Raw genomic sequence first — 18,652 nt, forward strand, 5'->3', positions numbered from 1 at the left:
TTACTCATGGAGTAAGGTTAGGATTCCTAGGATATTGTCTTTTCTACAAGAAGGCTTAGAAAAGGGTTTATCTGCTAGTTCGTTAAAGGGACAGATCTCAGCTCTGTCCATTCTTTTACACAAGCGTCTGTCAGAAGTTCCAGACGTTCAGGCTTTTTGTCAGGCTTTGGCCAGGATTAAGCCTGTGTTTAAATCGGTTGCTCCACCATGGAGTTTAAACTTAGTTCTTAACGTTTTACAGGGTGTTCCGTTTGAACCCCTTCATTCCATTGATATCAAGCTGTTATCTTGGAAAGTTCTGTTTCTAATGGCTATTTCCTCGGCTCGAAGAGTCTCTGAGTTATCAGCCTTACATTGTGATTCTCCTTATCTGATTTTCCATTCAGACAAGGTAGTTCTGCGTACTAAACCTGGGTTCTTACCTAAGGTAGTCACTAACAAGAATATCAATCAAGAGATTGTTGTTCCTTCATTGTGCCCTAATCCTTCCTCAAAGAAGGAACGACTTCTGCACAATCTGGACGTCGTCCGTGCCCTGAAATTCTATTTACAGGCAACTAAAGATTTTCGACAAACCTCTTCCCTGTTTGTCGTTTATTCTGGACAGAGGAGAGGTCAAAAGACTTCGGCTACCTCTCTCTCCTTCTGGCTTCTTAGCATAATACGTTTAGCCTATGAGACTGCTGGACAGCAGCCTCCTGAAAGAATTACAGCTCATTCTACCAGAGCTGTGGCTTCCACTTGGGCCTTTAAAAATGAGGCCTCTGTTGAACAGATTTGCAAGGCTGCAACTTGGTCTTCACTTCACACCTTTTCAAAATTTTACAAATTTGACACTTTTGCTTCTTCGGAGGCTGTTTTTGGGAGAAAGGTTCTTCAGGCAGTGGTTCCTTCCGTGTAAAGGTCCTGCCTGTCCCTCCCGTCATCCGTGTACTTTTAGCTTTGGTATTGGTATCCCATAAGTAATGGATGACCCGTGGACTGACTACACTTAACAGGAGAAAACATAATTTATGCTTACCTGATAAATTCCTTTCTCCTGTAGTGTAGTCAGTCCACGGCCCGCCCTGTTTTTACGGCAGGTCTAAATTTTAAATTAAACTCCAGTCACCACTGCACCCTATAGTTTCTCCTTTCTCGTTTGGTTTCGATCGAATGACTGGGTATGACGTAGAGGGGAGGAGCTATATAGCAGCTCTGCTTGGGTGATCCTCTTGCACTTCCTGTTAGGGAGGAGATATAATCCCATAAGTAATGGATGACCCGTGGACTGACTACACTACAGGAGAAAGGAATTTATCAGGTAAGCATAAATTATGTTTTTTCATACATTTATATGTGCAGTATGCACTAATACTTTTTTATTGGTCTAACATTACATAATAAAAGACAAGACAGAGTTTCCTCTCTTCCTTAGGTCTGAAGCAATACATATACCTGTGTATATATGTATATATATATATATATATATATATATATATATATATATATATATATATATATATATATATATATATATATATATATATATATATATATATTTGGCTTCTGCATATATGCAGGATTACATGCTGTGGAGGCTTGGGCGGACTGATCAGCTGGCAAATAGAATGTGGTCCCACAAATGGCATCTTCATGGCTACTGGTGTGCTGCTAAAGCTGGGGCTGACAGCTGCCTAATCAGTAACTAAGCAGTTAAGTGTGGACTTAGTGGAGACCTTGTGTCTGGATGTGGGGTTTGTTGCTCAGGAAGGCCTAGAGTAGGGGGGAGGGGCTGTGGGGGTCTGTCACTGTGAGGGCTATGTCTCTGGCCCTTGACTTTGGGGGTCCTAGCCATGGAGGTTGGGGGGCCTGGTGGGGGCAGGACAGAGAGGCTACTATGTTCATTTGCATAAATGTAAATACATTTGGGTCATTGTGAGACAGTAGGGGGCCATTCCCTAATTCTTACCCAAGGCCCTGATTGGTCTCAGTCTGTTCCTGTATGGAGGGTTGAATTGTTTTGTCTTTCCTATTTATTTATTTTTCTCAACCTCTAAAAACCATTAGTAAAGGCATTGTTTACTCATTTTACACTTTTAACACAATCATGTATATCTAAGGTTACATGTTATACTGTTACTAAATCCTTAATTTCTTTCACACAGAATGAATGCAAGAACTGTGGAGGGATATTTTGTTCCAATTGTTCCACCAACGAACTTCCTCTTCCTTCTTCCATTCACCCAGAGCGGGTTTGTAACCCATGTCACAAAAGACTGATACAGCAGTACTCCAACAGTCCTTCTTAAGGAGCACCTTGTTGTATAAAAGGACAATAGTAAAAGTACACACTGTATCTCGGAGATATTCATACGTCACTATGCAGACCCAAAAGAAAGGATCCATCCGGTGACGTGACACCTGGCCTCTCAGAAGACAAATGACAAGGAAAGAAGCGATATAGTGGACATCTCATTTTTGACAGATATGCAGATGATTATACAGTATTATATATATATATATATATATATATATATATATATATATATATATATATATATATATATATATATATATATATATATATATATATATATATATAAGCAGTGACCATTATGTAATATTTATTATTCTATGGTTAAACCAGTTCACCTTGTAACACATATTAACAAAACGCAAATTGGAAGAATATGAATCATGTTAAGCATAATCATCTGGGTAATGTAACTCTAATTTCGTACACAAATAGTTTGTCTACTAATTGCAAGGGAGATTACATTGATAACCACAGAATGTTTAGGAGAGCCTGTAATACACATAAAATGGTTAATTGAAAATGTAAAAATAGCCCACTTATGTATAACTAAAGTAATTGTAAGGAGACATGGAAGTCAAAAGTGTATTGGCCTTATACAGCTCCTGTATATATGTGTATATATATATATATATATATATATATATATATATATATATATATATAAGCAGTGACCATTATGTAATATTTATTATTCTATGGTTAAACCAGTTCACCTTGTAACACATATTAACAAAACGCAAATTGGAAGAATATGAATCATGTTAAGCATAATCATCTGGGTAATGTAACTCTAATTTCGTACACAAATAGTTTGTCTACTAATTGCAAGGGAGATTACATTGATAACCACAGAATGTTTAGGAGAGCCTGTAATACACATAAAATGGTTAATTGAAAATGTAAAAATAGCCCACTTATGTATAACTAAAGTAATTGTAAGGAGACATGGAAGTCAAAAGTGTATTGGCCTTATACAGCTCCTGTATATATGTGTATATATATATATATATATATATATATATATATATATATATATATATATATATATATATATATATATAAGCAGTGACCATTATGTAATATTTATTATTCTATGGTTAAACCAGTTCACCTTGTAACACATATTAACAAAACGCAAATTGGAAGAATATGAATCATGTTAAGCATAATCATCTGGGTAATGTAACTCTAATTTCGTACACAAATAGTTTGTCTACTAATTGCAAGGGAGATTACATTGATAACCACAGAATGTTTAGGAGAGCCTGTAATACACATAAAATGGTTAATTGAAAATGTAAAAATAGCCCACTTATGTATAACTAAAGTAATTGTAAGGAGACATGGAAGTCAAAAGTGTATTGGCCATATACAGCTCCTGTATATATGTGTATATATATATATATATATATATATATATATATATATATATATATATATATCTCATCTCATCCCCTCTCTCTCTCTCTCTCTCTCTCTCTCTTATCCCCTCGCTCTCTCTTATCCCCTCGCTCTCTCTCTCTCTCTCTTATCCTTTCTCTCTCTTATCCCCTCTCTCTCTCTCTCATATCCTCTCTCTCTTATATCCTCTCTCTCTCTCTCTCTCTCTCTCTCTCTCTCTCTCTCTCTCTCTCTCTCTCTCTCTCTCTCTCATATCCTCTTGGTGTCCCTTGCACTGTCATCTCATCACAATTTCCCCTAACACTGCTTAGCAGTAGCTACGACACAGTAGTATATGTAGGACCTTTTATGGATAATTACTTTTTTTTTGGGGGGGGGGGTATATTTTTTATTTTATTTTTAAATGGAATAACAAAGTACTATAATAAATGCTAACATTTTATGTATTTAGATGTAACATAAAGGGGAAAATGTCTCTAAAGCTAAACAAAGGTTTAACGAGGATGTTAAAATAATGAAAAGAAGGGAATGAACTATTTTGTTGAGTAAATCGTATGCATTATGACACTTTAAATTCTAGTCATGCCACAAGCTTAGTACAGATTGGCTGACATCTGTGTATCTTGTCACTTCTACTTGTCCAAATATCTCCCGCTAACGTCCTAATACCATAAGCTGTCAAAGCAGATTTAGAATGGATACAAGAGCCTATTTGCTCCTGGCGTGCAGACTTCTTAAAGCTGCAGGCGTCAGGCTTAGTGATTCTGATGATGCAGGGTTAGCTTATATTTAGACACTGGAAAAGCTCTGAACTGCTTTTGCACTTATTTGTTACAATTTCTAGCACTTAGTGTAAGATATCGATGAGACCAAGGAATGTAAATATAAAGCGCAGATTGAGATTTTATTATATTTTCTTTATTATGTTATATTTTGTGTTTGTATACAATTGTATAATGGGTTAAAACATTGCTGCTGCACAAGCTGTCTGCATTCTCTGTATGTTTATTGTAACTTGTCATCTGAAAAGGTAATTAAACCAATCGTCAATCACAGGTGTAAGGTGCTGTTTGCAGTAACAGCAGATGTAAATGTTTGTGCTGCAAAAATATAAAGATCTTTACTGTAATCAACATAAAGTGGGTTTAACTCTTTATTCCCTTCATTTGAAAAACTCACATTTTAAAAACAAAAATACACTTATCTGATATAGGGAGAGCACATATATATTACACATAAAGCACATATCTTAGCAATGCTTTTTTACAGCCTAAATAAAGCAGAGTAAATATGTGTGGTCAGGCTGTTCACCAAGAATTCAGACTTCTAAAAGACACACCCATGCAATACTATTATAACAAAGGCTTTTCACAAACCTCACATTTTAGTGAATTAGATCTTTGGGATAACAAAAATTTGAGAAATTTGTCCAAATTGGTGTTTTTTTTTTCTGTGAATCTGTCAAATTGTATAATGCAGAGCTTTCAATAGAAATAATGTCTAGTTTTTATCCTCTGGAAACATCTGAACTCCTCTATTGTCAATTTTTCTATAGTTTTCCCAGTAGGAGAATAAAGGATTACAGGTTCTTAATGTAGAGACAAACCTATGCATTTTGTAACCAGTAGCCTCAGACATGAGTACAGAACAGGTAATTTATAATAGGAAGCTTTTGACCCCACTTTAAAAAAAATAAGTTTATCACATGTAAAGCTATTTATACTCAGTAAAAACAAAATTCATGCTTACCTGATAAATTTCTTTCTTTCTTGACACGATCAGTCCACAGATCATCTAATTACTATTGGGAATATCACTCCTGCCCAGCAGGAGGCGGCAAAGAGCACCACAGCAAAGCTGTTAAATATCATCTCCCTTCCCTCCAACCCCACTGCTTGAAGAACCTTTCTCCCAAAAGCGGCCTCAGCCGAGGCAAAAGTGTCAAATTTATAGAATTTTGAAAAAGTGTGAAGAGAGGACCAAGTTGCAGCCTTGCAAATCTGTTCCACAGAAGCTTCATTTTTGAATGCCCATGAAGAGGAAACAGCCCTCGTAGAATGAGCCGTAACTCTCTCAGGAGGCTGCTGTCCAGCAGTTTCATAGGCAAAGTGAATGATACTCTTCAGCCACAAAGAAAGAGAAGTAGCCGTAGCTTTCTGACCCTTAAGTTTCCCAGAGAATACCACAAACAGAGCAGAAGACTGACGAAAATCCTTAGTCGCCTGTAAATAGAATTTTAATGCACGCACCACATCCAGGTTGTGCAAAAGCCGTTCCTTTTGAGAAGAAGGATTAGGACACAAGGAAGAAACAACAATCTCCTGATTAATGTTCTGGTCTGAAACTACTTTAGGGAGGAACCCTAACTTAGTATGCAAAACCACCTTATCTGAATGAAAAATAAGGTAAGAAGACTCATACTGTAATGCCAAGACCTCCGATTCTCTACGAGCAGATGAAATAGCAACAAGAAACAAAACTTTCCAAGATAACAACTTAATATCTAAGGAATGCATAGGCTCAAACAGAGCCCCTTAAAGAACCTTAGAAACTAAATTAAGACTCCAGGGAGGAGTAACTCTTGAACACAGGCCTGATCCTGACCAAGGCCTGACAAAACTATTGCACGTCTGGTACGTCCGCCAGACGTTTATGTAACAAAATAGACAAGGCAGATATTTGACCCTTTAGGGAGCTTGACGATAAACCCTTCTCCAAACCTTCTTGGAGAAAGAATTCTAGGAATCCTAACTCTACTCTAAGAGTAGCTCTTGGATTCACACCAATATAGATATGTACGCCATATCTTGTGGTAAATCTTTCTAGTCACAGGTTTACGAGCCTGAATCATGGTCTCAATGACCGATTCTGAAAAATCCATGCTTGGATAAAATTAAGCGTTCAATGTCCAAGCAGTCAGCTTCAGAGAAACTAGATTTGGATGAAGGAAGGGCCCTTGAAGTAGAAGTCTCCAAGGGGGAAGAGATGACCAGGTCTGCATACCAAATCCTCAGAGGCCACGCCGGTGCAATGAGGATCACAGACGCCCTTTCCTGCTTGATTCGAGCAATGACCCAAGGTAGCAGAGCAAATAGAGGAAATAGGTATGCAAGACTGAAATTCCAAGGTACCGCCAGGTCGTCTATCAGTACCACCTGAGGATCCCTTGACCTCGACCCGTACCTCGGGAGCTTGGCATTCTGCCGCGATGCCATGAGGTCCAGATCTGGATGTCCCCATTTGAGAATCAGACTGGAAAACACTTCCGGATGGAGTTCCCACTCCCCCGGGTGAAAGGTCTGCCTGCTCAGGAAGTCCGCCTCCCAGTTGTCCACTCCTGGGAAGTGGATCACCGACAGACAGCAATTGTGGGTCTCCGCCTACTGAATGATCTTGGCTACCTCTGTCATGGCCAAGGAACTCCAAGTTCCTCCCTGATGATTGATGTAAGCCACAGAAGTTATGTTGTCTGACTGGAACCTGATGAACCGGGCCGAGGCTAACTGAGACCAGGTCAGAAGAGCATTGAAGATTGCTCTCAGCTCCAGAATGTTTATGGGTAGAACAGACTCCGACCGAGTCCATGATCCCTGAGCCTTTAGAGAGCCCCAGACTGCTCCCCATCCCAGAAGGCTGGTGTCACAATCACCCAAGAGGGTCTGTGGAAGCAGGTTCCTTGTGAGAGATGATCCTGAGACAACCACCAAAGAATCCCTTGTCTCCTGCTCCAGCTGTAATCACGGAGACAGATCCGCATAATCTCTGTTCCACTGACTGAGCATGCTTAACTGCAGAGGCCTGAGGTGGAGGCAAGAATCGAAAATCTTTGATTTCCTGACTTCTGTCAGAAAAATCTTCATTGATACGGAATCTATTATGGTTCCTAAGAAAATTTCCCTTGTATTTGGAACTAAGGAACTCTTCTCCAAATGTACCTTCCATCCATGAGATCGCAGGAAAGATAACATTTCTGTGTGGGATCTTGCTTGTTGAAAGGATGGCGCCTGAACCAGAATGTCGTCCAGATAAGGCGCCACTGCAATGCCCCGCAATTGGAGCACCGCCAACAGAGATCCCAGAAGCTTTGAAAAAATTCTGGGAGCTGTGGCAAAGCCGAATGGAAGAGCCACGAACTGGAAGTGTTTTTCTAGAAATGCAAACCTTAGAAACTTGTGATGGTCCCTGTGGATGGGGACATGCAGGTATGCATCCTTTAAATCCACCGTTGTCATAAATTGACCCTCTTGGACCAAAGGAAGAATGGAAAGAATAGTTTCCATCTTGATTGACGGCACTCTGAGGAATTTGTTTAAACTTTTGAGATCTAAAATTGGTCTGAAGGTTCCCTCCTTTTTGCAAACCACGAACAGATTGGAATAAAACCCCAGACCCCGATCCTGTATCGGAACAGGAACAATCACTCCCAGGTCGGAGAGGTCCTGAACACAGTGTAAGAACGCCTCTCTTTTTGTCTGGTCTACAGATAATTTTGAAAGCAGAAACCTGCCCCTGGGAGGAAATGTCTTGAACTCTAGTTTGTATCCCTGGGACACTATGTCCACCGCCCAGGGATCCTGAACATCTCGAACCCAAGCCTGAGTAAAGAATGAAAGTCTGTCCCCCACAAGATCTGGTCCCGGATCAGGGGCAGACCCTTCATGCTGCTTTTGATTCAATAGCAGGCTTCCTGGATTGTTTTCCCTTGTTCCAAGACTGATTGGGCCTCCAGGAAGACTTGGATTGCTCCTGCTTGGAAGAGGGAGTTGAAGGATTTCCCTTGAAATTTCGAAAGGAACAAAAATTACTCTGACGTCCCTTTTTGGTTGTTTCTCTTATCCTGAGGGAGGAAATGGCCCTTTCCTCCCGTAATTTCAGAAATGAATTCCGTCAAACCTGCTCCAAACAAGGTCTTTCCCTTGTAAGGAATCGCCAAAAGTTTAGACTTAGATGACACATCCGCAGACCAAGACTTTAACCATAAGGCTCTGCGGGCCAGGACGGCAAAACCAGAAATCTTAGCTCCCAGCTTAATAACCTGAAGGGAAGCATCCGTGATAAAGGAATTGGCCAATTTAGGGGCCTTTATCCTTTCCTGGATTTCTTCGAGGGGAATGTCTGTCCGAATAGAATCAGACAACGCATCAAACCAGTATGCTGCCGACAGTAGCAATAGAAACCGCAGGTTGCCATTGCAAACCCTGGTGTACATACATCTTCTTGAGCAGCCCCTCTAACGTCTTATCTATAGGATTCTTAAAGGAACAACTATCCTTTATGGGAATAGTAGTTCTCTTGTGCTAGCATGGAAATTGTTCCTTCCACTTTGGGTACCATCTGCCAAGACTCCTTGATAGAGTCTGTGATAGGAAACATCTTTTAAATATAGGGGATGGAGAAAAAGGGATACCTGGTCTCTCCCATTCCTTAGCAATAATCTCTGTAGCCCTCTCTGGTACAGGAAATACCTCCACCATGGAGGGCACGTCAAAATACTTGTTTAGTTTGCTAGACTTCTTAGGATTGACTACGACAGTAGTGTAGGAGTCATCCAGGGTAGCAAAAACCTCCTTAAAGGATTACTTTGTTATAATTTTTAAGCTAAACAACTAACATATTAAAGTTAATAAACATTAATTAAAACCTACTGACCTATATTTTCTCCAAAACGAAGTTTCATAACGTTCTAAAAGTTATATCTTTTATTCGCCGATGATGTCACGTTATCCTGCCCACTATTTTCAGTACTGCATGTTAAAAATTCTTAAACCAATAACTTTGTGTTTAAAGCGCCATTTTGAAACCTAGGTATTGTAAACGGATTGGTACAGAGCAAAGGATACCCACGGAGTGGGTTTGGAAAACAATTAAATTTGCAGACAAGATTTCTGATATACGGTAGAGATATGTTAATGAAATGCTATTGATAAAAAGCATATTTGGGGTAGTTAGTAACAGGCATAGAAAATATTTACTTACAGTGGCCCTTTAAGTAACAAACAGAGGTGTTCAAGCTTGAACCTGAAAGAAACAACTTCAGTATCAGTTAAAGGTATAACGCTGTCTGAGTCTGAGATTTCACCTCCGATGCTACCGAAGTATCTTCCTCTTCAGGTTTGTGGGAAGAAACATTCGGAATAGCCACTACTGTGTCAGCAACCTTATTCACAGATTAATTACATTTCCTCTTGCGCTTTCCCTGCAGCATGGGAAAAGCAGACAACGCATCAGATACCGCTGATGACATTAGGTATGCAAGGTAACTCCAGGTGGAGTAATAGAGGAAGCGCAGGGCAATGGCTGTATGGACGCTAAACTTTGGGACGCTTGAGGAGAAAGCTGCGACATATCTTGAACATTGTCAGAAGACTCCTCAACAGTATCCGCCTTAGACAATGTTGGCTCAGAAAAAAGTCTATCCCTATAATGTATAGATCTCTCAATACATGAGGAACAGAAAGGGATTGGTGGTTCTGCATTAGCATCAAATCATAAAGAACATGTAACATCTTGCAGAGTTTCTTGGTCCATCTTTATTCACCAATAAACAGACAACTGATATTTAACTCAGAAAATATCCCCCAACAAAGGCAAAAAAAAATTGTTACGGTTCCTTTAAATTTTAAACGAACAAAATAGCTGCTTTATTTTTCAACTATTAAAATTGCATCTTAGCCCCCAAAATGGCTATCGAACAACTCTACACCTCAGCTTAACGTTGCTGAGGTGCTTACCTGCCTACCTCTAACAAAGTAAACTACTTTGTGACTGATCCGGACTCAACTCTGTAAACACTGTGGTCCGTAACGGCAACGCTACTGAATCTATGACGCAGCTACATTTCCCTCTGGAGACACAGGAAGTGACAAACAGGGCTAGAACAAAGGTGCGCAATAGGAATTGCTGCTGTATCTAACTCCGCCCATCGTGGGCGTAACCTTAAAACTCCTGATTGGCTAATTCAATTAACACAGCCGTCGGGAGTAAAGTATAAAAAACATACACCACCAAGAGCCAGATTCTCCTCATTAATAAATATTTCCCTGTCATAGGAATGTAATTTGTTCCAATGAAAGTAAAAGTGCTTTCATTTTTCTCTGCATGTCCCAGAAAAATATAAAGTTAGCACTTACCTTAATACTTCTGCCAGGCAGCACGGCAGCTCACTAGGTTTGGGAGGCCAGTTCCCTCACATGGACCTGTGGATAGAAACAAAGACTGAGTAATCTTACTCAGGCTTGCATGGGTAGGGCAGCATAAATACATGGGAGGCGCAGTGAGAATTATGTTCCACAAGCTCCCATTGCTTTAAAGCCACCACTGCTCTACTGAAGAGACTGATATGGACTACAGCTACACCCAAGAGCAAAGCAGAACAATCTTGCACTGCTTAAAAAAATAATATCTTGCTTGAAGAATCTTTTCCGAACACCTAACTTTACCACTTCCTTGCTCTAACGTAGGCAAAGAGATTGACTGGGGTTGGAGGGAAGGGAGGGGATATTAAACAGCTTTGCTGTGGTGCACTTTGCCGCCTCCTGCTGAGCAGGAATGATATTCCCAATAGTAATTAGATGATCCGTGGACTCATTGTGTCATTAGAAAGAAATTAAAGGGACACTGAACCCAAATTTTTTCTTTTGTGATTCAGATAGAGTATGCAATTTTAGGCAACTTTGTAATTTATTCCTATTATCAATATTTCTTCGTTCTCTTGCTATTTTTATTTAAAAAGAAGGCATCTAAACTTTTTTTTGTTTCAAAACTCTGGACAGCACTTTTTTTATTGGTGGATGAATTTATCCACCAATCAGCAAGAACCCAGGTTGTTCACCAAAAATGGGCCAGCATCTAAACTTACATTTCAAATAAAGATACCAAGAGAATGAAGAACATTTGATAATAGGAGTAAATTAGAAAGTTGCTTAAAATTGCATGCTCTAGTCAGGGGTGTCCAAACTTTGCTCTCCAGAGGTTTTGGAACTACATTTCCGATGATGCTCAGCCAGCATTTTATCTAGCTGAGCATCATGGGAAATGTAGTTCCAAAACCTCTGGAGAGCAAAGTTTGGACACCCCTGCTAGCTGAATCATGAAAGAAAAAATTTGTGTTCAGTGTCCCTTTAAGTTTATCACATGTAAAGCTATTTATACTCCAAATTCTATCACCTTTTAGTAAGTGTATTACTTCTAAGTTTTACAGTAGGGTATTTGCTCTTATGTCAAATTAAAAACTAACCCTTTAGATTATATTAACCCCTTAATGACCACAATGTACCCTGTATGTCACTGGATGTTAAGGGTTTTTTCAGGACATAATAGCACAAGTCTAGCAAAAACACGCTATTAATGCCCTCCCTCCAGCAGGCTTTGTGGAATAGAGCAGTGTCAACGTTGGTGGCAAGACCGCGCTTTAAAACAATCAAGTCCCAAAAAAAGGCCAGTGACATACAGGGTACATCGCTGGTCCTTAAGGGGTTAAAAAATACTGACCCCACAGTAGGAACTCAATTCAACAAGTCAGTACACCCATCACAACTGAGATTCAAATCTCAATACTCTGTATGTCCACCTTTATTTTTGATGACAGACTAAAACCTCCTGGAGGATACCAGTGTTACACAAATTCTGGAGAGATGTTCTGCCATTCTTCAGAGATATTTTTTTTAGCTGCTCTTTGGTAGAGGGGTTGTGTTTCTCTACTTTTCTCTTTAAAATATCCCAAATGTGTTATATTCATACTTGGTCAGGTCATAGGTTTCACTTTTTTCTTCTTTAGAAACCCTTGTGATTTTGTCGGTATCCTTTGGATCATCGTTATGCTGGAATATTCATTCCTCGTCTGCAGAGCTTTTGGAGACTGGGAATCATCATGTCAGACAGTATTTCTGTTTATCCACAGGCATTCATGGTGCCATCTATAAATGTCATCTCCCCCCCCCAACATCTTTTACACTCCCACCTCTGTGCTTCACTATTGGGACTATGCATTCACTGTAATAATCCTGACCACGTTCACGCTAAAAATGCTATGTGTGTATATATATATATATATATATATATATATATATATATATATATATATATAGTAAACTGGGTACACTATTATTTGAGTGTACTTAAAGGGACAGTCTGATCCAGAATTATTGTTTGAAAATATAAATAATTCCTTTATTACCCATTCCCCAGGATTACATAACCAACACTTATATTAAAGGAAAAGTCTAGTCAAAATTAAAACTTTCACGAATCACAGCATGCAATTTTAAGCATCTTACTAATTTACTCCTATTATCAATTTTTCTTTGTTCTCTTGGTATCTTTATTTGAATGTAAGCTTAGGAGCCAGACCATTTTTGGTTCAGCACCTGGATAGCGCTTGCTGATTTGTGGCTACATTTAAACACCAATCTGTGCATGCTACCCAGGTGCTGAACTAAAAATGGGCTGGCTCCTATGCTTACATTCTTGCTTTTTCAAATAAAGATACCAAGAAAACTAAGGCAATTTTATAATAGGAGTAAATTAGAAAGTTGCTTAAAATTGCATGCTCTATCTGAGCATGAAAGTTTAATTTTTACTAGATTATTCATTTAATATACTTTTTACCTCTGATTACCTTGTATCTTATTTCAGTTCCTTTGACAGACTTGCACTTTAGCTAATCAGTGTGGACTCCTAAGTGACTCCACAGGAGTGAGCACAATGTTATCTATATGGCACACATGAATTAGTACTGTCTTACTGTGAAAAACTGTCACAACGCACTGAGATAAGTGGCCTTCAAGGACTTAGAAGTTAGCTTATGAGCCTACCTAGATTTAATTTTTAACAAATACCAACCAAGAGAACAAAGCAAATTTGATGATAAAAGTAAATTGGAAACTTGTTTAACCCCTTAACAGCAGCGCTGGTCATTGAGCCTTTAAGGACCAGTGCCGTACCCTGTACAACGCTGCTGCCCTGGGCCTCTCTGCTGGGATCTCGCTGACAGTGGCGAAATTGTGCTATTTCTGCATGCCCCACGAGTGGGGCAGTGCAGAAATAGACTTGCATTGGGTAGCAGTGGTGCTGATCATTGGTGGTGTGGGAAGGTTAGGCGGGTGGCCCATCGCTGGAGGGGGAGGGAGGGGTGGAAACAGGTAGGTCCGCTACACTACAACAAAAATAAATGCTGGGAGGGAGAAGGGAGTCCTAGTGTGGAGAGGGGGAAAAAATATTGGATGGGGATGTTAGGTAAAAAGGGGGGGGGGGCACACAGCTACATTACAGAAAAAAATGGTTTGTTTTAATAAATAAAAATAATAAAATAGAAAAACTGGGTACTGGCAGACAGCTGTCAGTACCTAAGATAGCAGAAACTAGTTCGAGGGGGGAGGGTTAGATGAAGGGGAAAAAAAAAAAAAGGACTAAAACTGCATACTGGAAGACTTTCTGCCAGTACCTAAAATGGAGTGTCCAGTGGGGGGTGAAGGAGGGAAGAGAGGTTTTTGAGACAGATCAGGGGGTGGGTAAGTGTCAGGTGGGAGCGTAATCACTAAACTAAAGCTAAAATTAACCTAACAAGCTACCTGATTAACCCCTTCACTGCTGGGAATAAGTGTGGCATGCAGCTACAATTAGCAGCCTTCTAATTACCAAAAAGCAATGACAAAGCCATGCACGTCTGCTATTTCTGAACAAAGTGGATCCCAAAGAAGCTTTTACAAACCATATGTTCCATGATTGTACAAGTGGTATGTAAATAATTTCAGTGGCAAACCTAAAGTTATTTGATCGCATTTGCCAGCGAAATCGTGGCATGAAATATACCAAAATGGGCCTAGATCAATACTTTGGGTTGTCTGTTTAAAAAAACAAAACAATATTTAGTTTTGATAGGTAAATAAAAAAGCAAGGCTCTTCTGTTTAAATAGAGTGATGGCAAAAATGCTCTGGTCTTTTGGGGAAATTTTAGTCTGGAATGCCCGGTCCTCAAGGGGTTAAAATTGCACGCCCTAACTGAATCATGAAAGTTTACTTTTGACTGTCCCTTTAAAACACACAGCACATACATATATATATATATATATATATACATACATACATACATACATACACACATACATTATATATACAGGGAGTGCAGAATTATAAGGCAAATGAGTATTTTGACCACATCATCCTCTTTATGCATGTTGTCTTACTCCAAGCTGTATAGGCTCGAAAGCCTACTACCAATTAAGCATATTAGGTGATGTGCATCTCTGTAATGAGAAGGGGTGTGGTCTAATGACATCAACACCCTATATCAGGTGTGCATAATTATTAGGCAACTTCCTTTCCTTTGGCAAAATGGGTCAAAAGAAGGACTTGACAGGCTCAGAAAAGTCAAAAATAGTGAGATATCTTGCAGAGGGATGCAGCACTCTTAAAATTGCAAAGCTTCTGAAGCGTGATCATCGAACAATCAAGCGTTTCATTCAAAATAGTCAACAGGGTCGCAAGAAGCGTGTGGAAAAACCAAGGAGCAAAATAACTGCCCATGAACTGAGAAAAGTCAAGCGTGCAGCTGCCAAGATGCCACCAGTTTGGCCATATTTCAGAGCTGCAACATCACTGGAGTGCCCAAAAGCACAAGGTGTGCAATACTCAGAGACATGGCCAAGGTAAGAAAGGCTGAAAGACGACCACCACTGAACAAGACACACAAGCTGTAACGTCAAGACTGGGCCAAGAAATATCTCAAGACTGATTTTTCTAAGGTTTTATGGACTGATGAAATGAGAGTGAGTCTTGATGGGCCAGATGGATGGGCCCGTGGCTGGATTGGTAAAGGGCAGAGAGCTCCAGTCCGACTCAGACGCCAGCAAGGTGGAGGTGGAGTACTGGTTTGGGCTGGTATCATCAAAGATGAGCTTGTGGGGCCTTTTCGGGTTGAGGATGGAGTCAAGCTCAACTCCCAGTCCTACTGCCAGTTTCTGGAAGACACCTTCTTCAAGCAGTGGTACAGGAAGAAGTCTGCATCCTTCAAGAAAAACATGATTTTCATGCAGGACAATGCTCCATCACACGCGTCCAAGTACTCCACAGCGTGGCTGGCAAGAAAGAGTATAAAAGAAGAAAATCTAATGACATGGCCTCCTTGTTCACCTGATCTGAACCCCATTGAGAACCTGTGGTCCATCATCAAATGTGAGATTTACAAGGAGGGAAACAGTACACCTCTCTGAACAGTGTCTGGGAGGCTGTGGTTGCTGCTGCACGCAATGTTGATGGTGAACAGATCAAAACACTGACAGAATCCATGGATGGCAGGCTTTTGAGTGTCCTTGCAAAGAAAGCTGGCTATATTGGTCACTGATTTGTTTTTGAATGTCAGAAATGTATATTTGTGAACGTTGAGATGTTATATTGGTTTCACTGGTAAAAATAAATAATTGAAATGGGTATATATTTGTTTTTTGTTAAGTTGCCTAATAATTATGCACAGTAATAGTCACCTGCACACACAGATATCCCCCTAAAATAGCTATAACTAAAAACAAACTAAAAACTACTTCCAAAACTATTCAGCTTTGATATTAATGAGTTTTTTGGGTTCATTGAGAAAATGGTTGTTGTTCAATAATAAAATTAATCCTCAAAAATACAACTTGCCTAATAATTCTGCACTCCCTGTATATATATATATATATATATATATATATATATATATATATATATATATATATATATATATACACACACACACAGACACACACTTCTGTGTGTGTGTAATTAAAAAGGGACATAAAATGCAAAAAAAATAATAGTACAACGGCCTACATATAACTGTTTCACCCCTGCAAAAGGGGTTTCTGATTAAGTTTTCTAACTCAGCACTTTTGCTCCTTGTCCCCCTAGGAAAGAAAAAACAGTTGTAGCCACTCTGATGAGCTCTCCTTCTGGCAATTCTGGAGGGATGACATGGTGGTGGTCATGCACCTGTTAATAAAGGCTGTACTTTTTGCCTTGTAGTGTAGCTTGGTATACTTAACACTGTCTTTATTGTTAGCCTTGAGGTGCATTATGTATTTATTAAAGGATCATGTGATGCAAGAAATGTAGACTTTGTTAAAGGGACAGTCAAGTCAAAACATTTTTTTCATGATTTAAATAGGGCATGTCATTTTAAACAACTTTCCAATTTATTTTTATTACCAATTTTACTTTTCTCTTTTGGTATTATTAGTTGAAAGCTAAACCTAGGAGGTTCGTAAGCCAATTTCTTAGACCTTGAAGGCCGCCTCTAATCTGAAAGCATTTTGACAGATTTTCACCACTAGAGGGCGTTAGTTCATGTGTTCATGAGACAATGTAATTACAGAGGTAAAATGTGTATTGTTATAACTGGTTATGCAAAACTGGGGAATGGGTAAGAGGGATTATCTACCTTTTTAAACAACAAAAATTCTGATGTTGACCGTCACTAAGTTCTTGTGCAGTGATCTGCACCAGGGCATGATGGGAAAGTTTCCTAGATGTATCATTTGGCATACTAAATATGAGACGGTCACAAGACACTGTCAGGCAAACTGAACAGTGGTGGTGCGCCAGCAATATTTCTTTGTGGGTGACAAAGGTTCACAAACCCTACCTTAGATATTTTGGTAGCTCCTTGTGCTTCATGGAAATCTCTGCAATGAAACCCTCCAAAAGAAATCCTATAGGAAAGGTTTTCTTGAATACCAATTACCTTTGAAATATGCCTGGTTTTGCAACCACTTTTCTCTCATTTTTGCATTTTTTGCTTTAAAATTGGATATCAAAAACTTAAGAAAAACAAAACACCACCACAGATATTTTGCTTGTCATCATTTGACAAAATCATACAACTTCAACATTTGCATTGACCGCATAAAGCGCTTATACCATTCCAATACAGGAGCAAAAGATTACATGGTGCACGTCAAAAAGCAAATGTCCCTAAATACATTATATTGTGATCTTGCCACAATAAAAAAAATGGCCCTCCTGCACTGGAATGTGTTGAAATAGTTTCTTTTATTGCACGGAGGACACCAATCAAATCTTAAATTGGGCATTAACCATTTTGCATTTTATTACAAATTGTGCTTTGTCCCACACTCCATAGTGAGGCCAAAAACCAAATCTTTAACATGGGTTTTCAAAAAAATGCTGCAAATTGCCTAAACCAGCTATTTGCAGATTACAGATTTTGTTTTTTGGCCTCATAGGGAGTGTGGTACATGGCATGATTTTTAATGCAAGGTGTTTAAAGTAAGGTTACTTTATTTTGGTCAACTAGTTAAAGGCAGATCCCATGCTACTGAAGTACAGTGGAGACAATCTACACCGTAGCCATCATACGGCTAACTACCTAGTCCCAGTCTCACCGTTTGCACAGACCTGCCCCTGTCTCTACAGACCATTGCACAATTTCTAGGTTACTCTGAGATGCTGAAGCTCATTGCACACATTACTGCACTAGCTCCGTTACACATTCCCAGATACCGGCAATGGGCGCTCTATGCATCAGGGGCATATCACCCGCAGCACAGCTAAGATGAGGACTATGATTAAAGGGACATAAAACCCACATTTTTTATTTCATGATTTAGATAGAACATAACATTTTAAACAACTTTCTAGTTTACTTCTATTATAAAATTCCTTCGTTTTCTTGTTAGCTTTTGTTGAAAAGCAGAAAAAAAAGCTCAAGAGTGTGCACGTGTCTGCAGCACTATATGGCAACAGTTTTGCAACAATGTTATACATTAACAGGAGCACTAGATGGCAGCACTATTTGCTGTCACGTAGGGCTTCAGGCATGTGCACACTACCTATCTAGGTATCTCTTTAACAAAGAATAACATGACAATAAAATTTGATGATAGAAGTAAATTGGAAACTTTTTAATTCTTGTATTCTCTACCTGAATCATGAAAGTCCCTTTAATATTCCGTGGGCTCC

General features: G+C 39.3%; 1 protein-coding gene across 4 annotated transcripts in view; it reads left to right on the forward strand.

Moving 5' to 3' along the window:
- Positions 1-2,532, forward strand: part of RUFY3 (RUN and FYVE domain containing 3) — a 237,395-nt gene extending 234,863 nt beyond the window's left edge. For 2 of the 4 annotated variants that reach the window (XM_053703337.1, XM_053703339.1), the window contains one exon: positions 2,148-2,531. In XM_053703337.1, the coding sequence (XP_053559312.1) occupies positions 2,148-2,291 (144 nt within the window). In that variant the 3' untranslated portion in view covers positions 2,292-2,531. Of the gene's footprint in view, positions 1-2,147 lie in introns of all 4 variants that reach the window. The other 2 variants (XM_053703338.1, XM_053703340.1) reach the window with 2 other exon arrangements.
- Positions 2,533-18,652: the final 16,120 nt, after the last annotated feature.

Source organism: Bombina bombina, chromosome 2 (assembly GCF_027579735.1).
Source record: "Bombina bombina isolate aBomBom1 chromosome 2, aBomBom1.pri, whole genome shotgun sequence".
In the NCBI taxonomy this organism is placed as follows: Eukaryota; Metazoa; Chordata; class Amphibia; order Anura; family Bombinatoridae; genus Bombina; species Bombina bombina.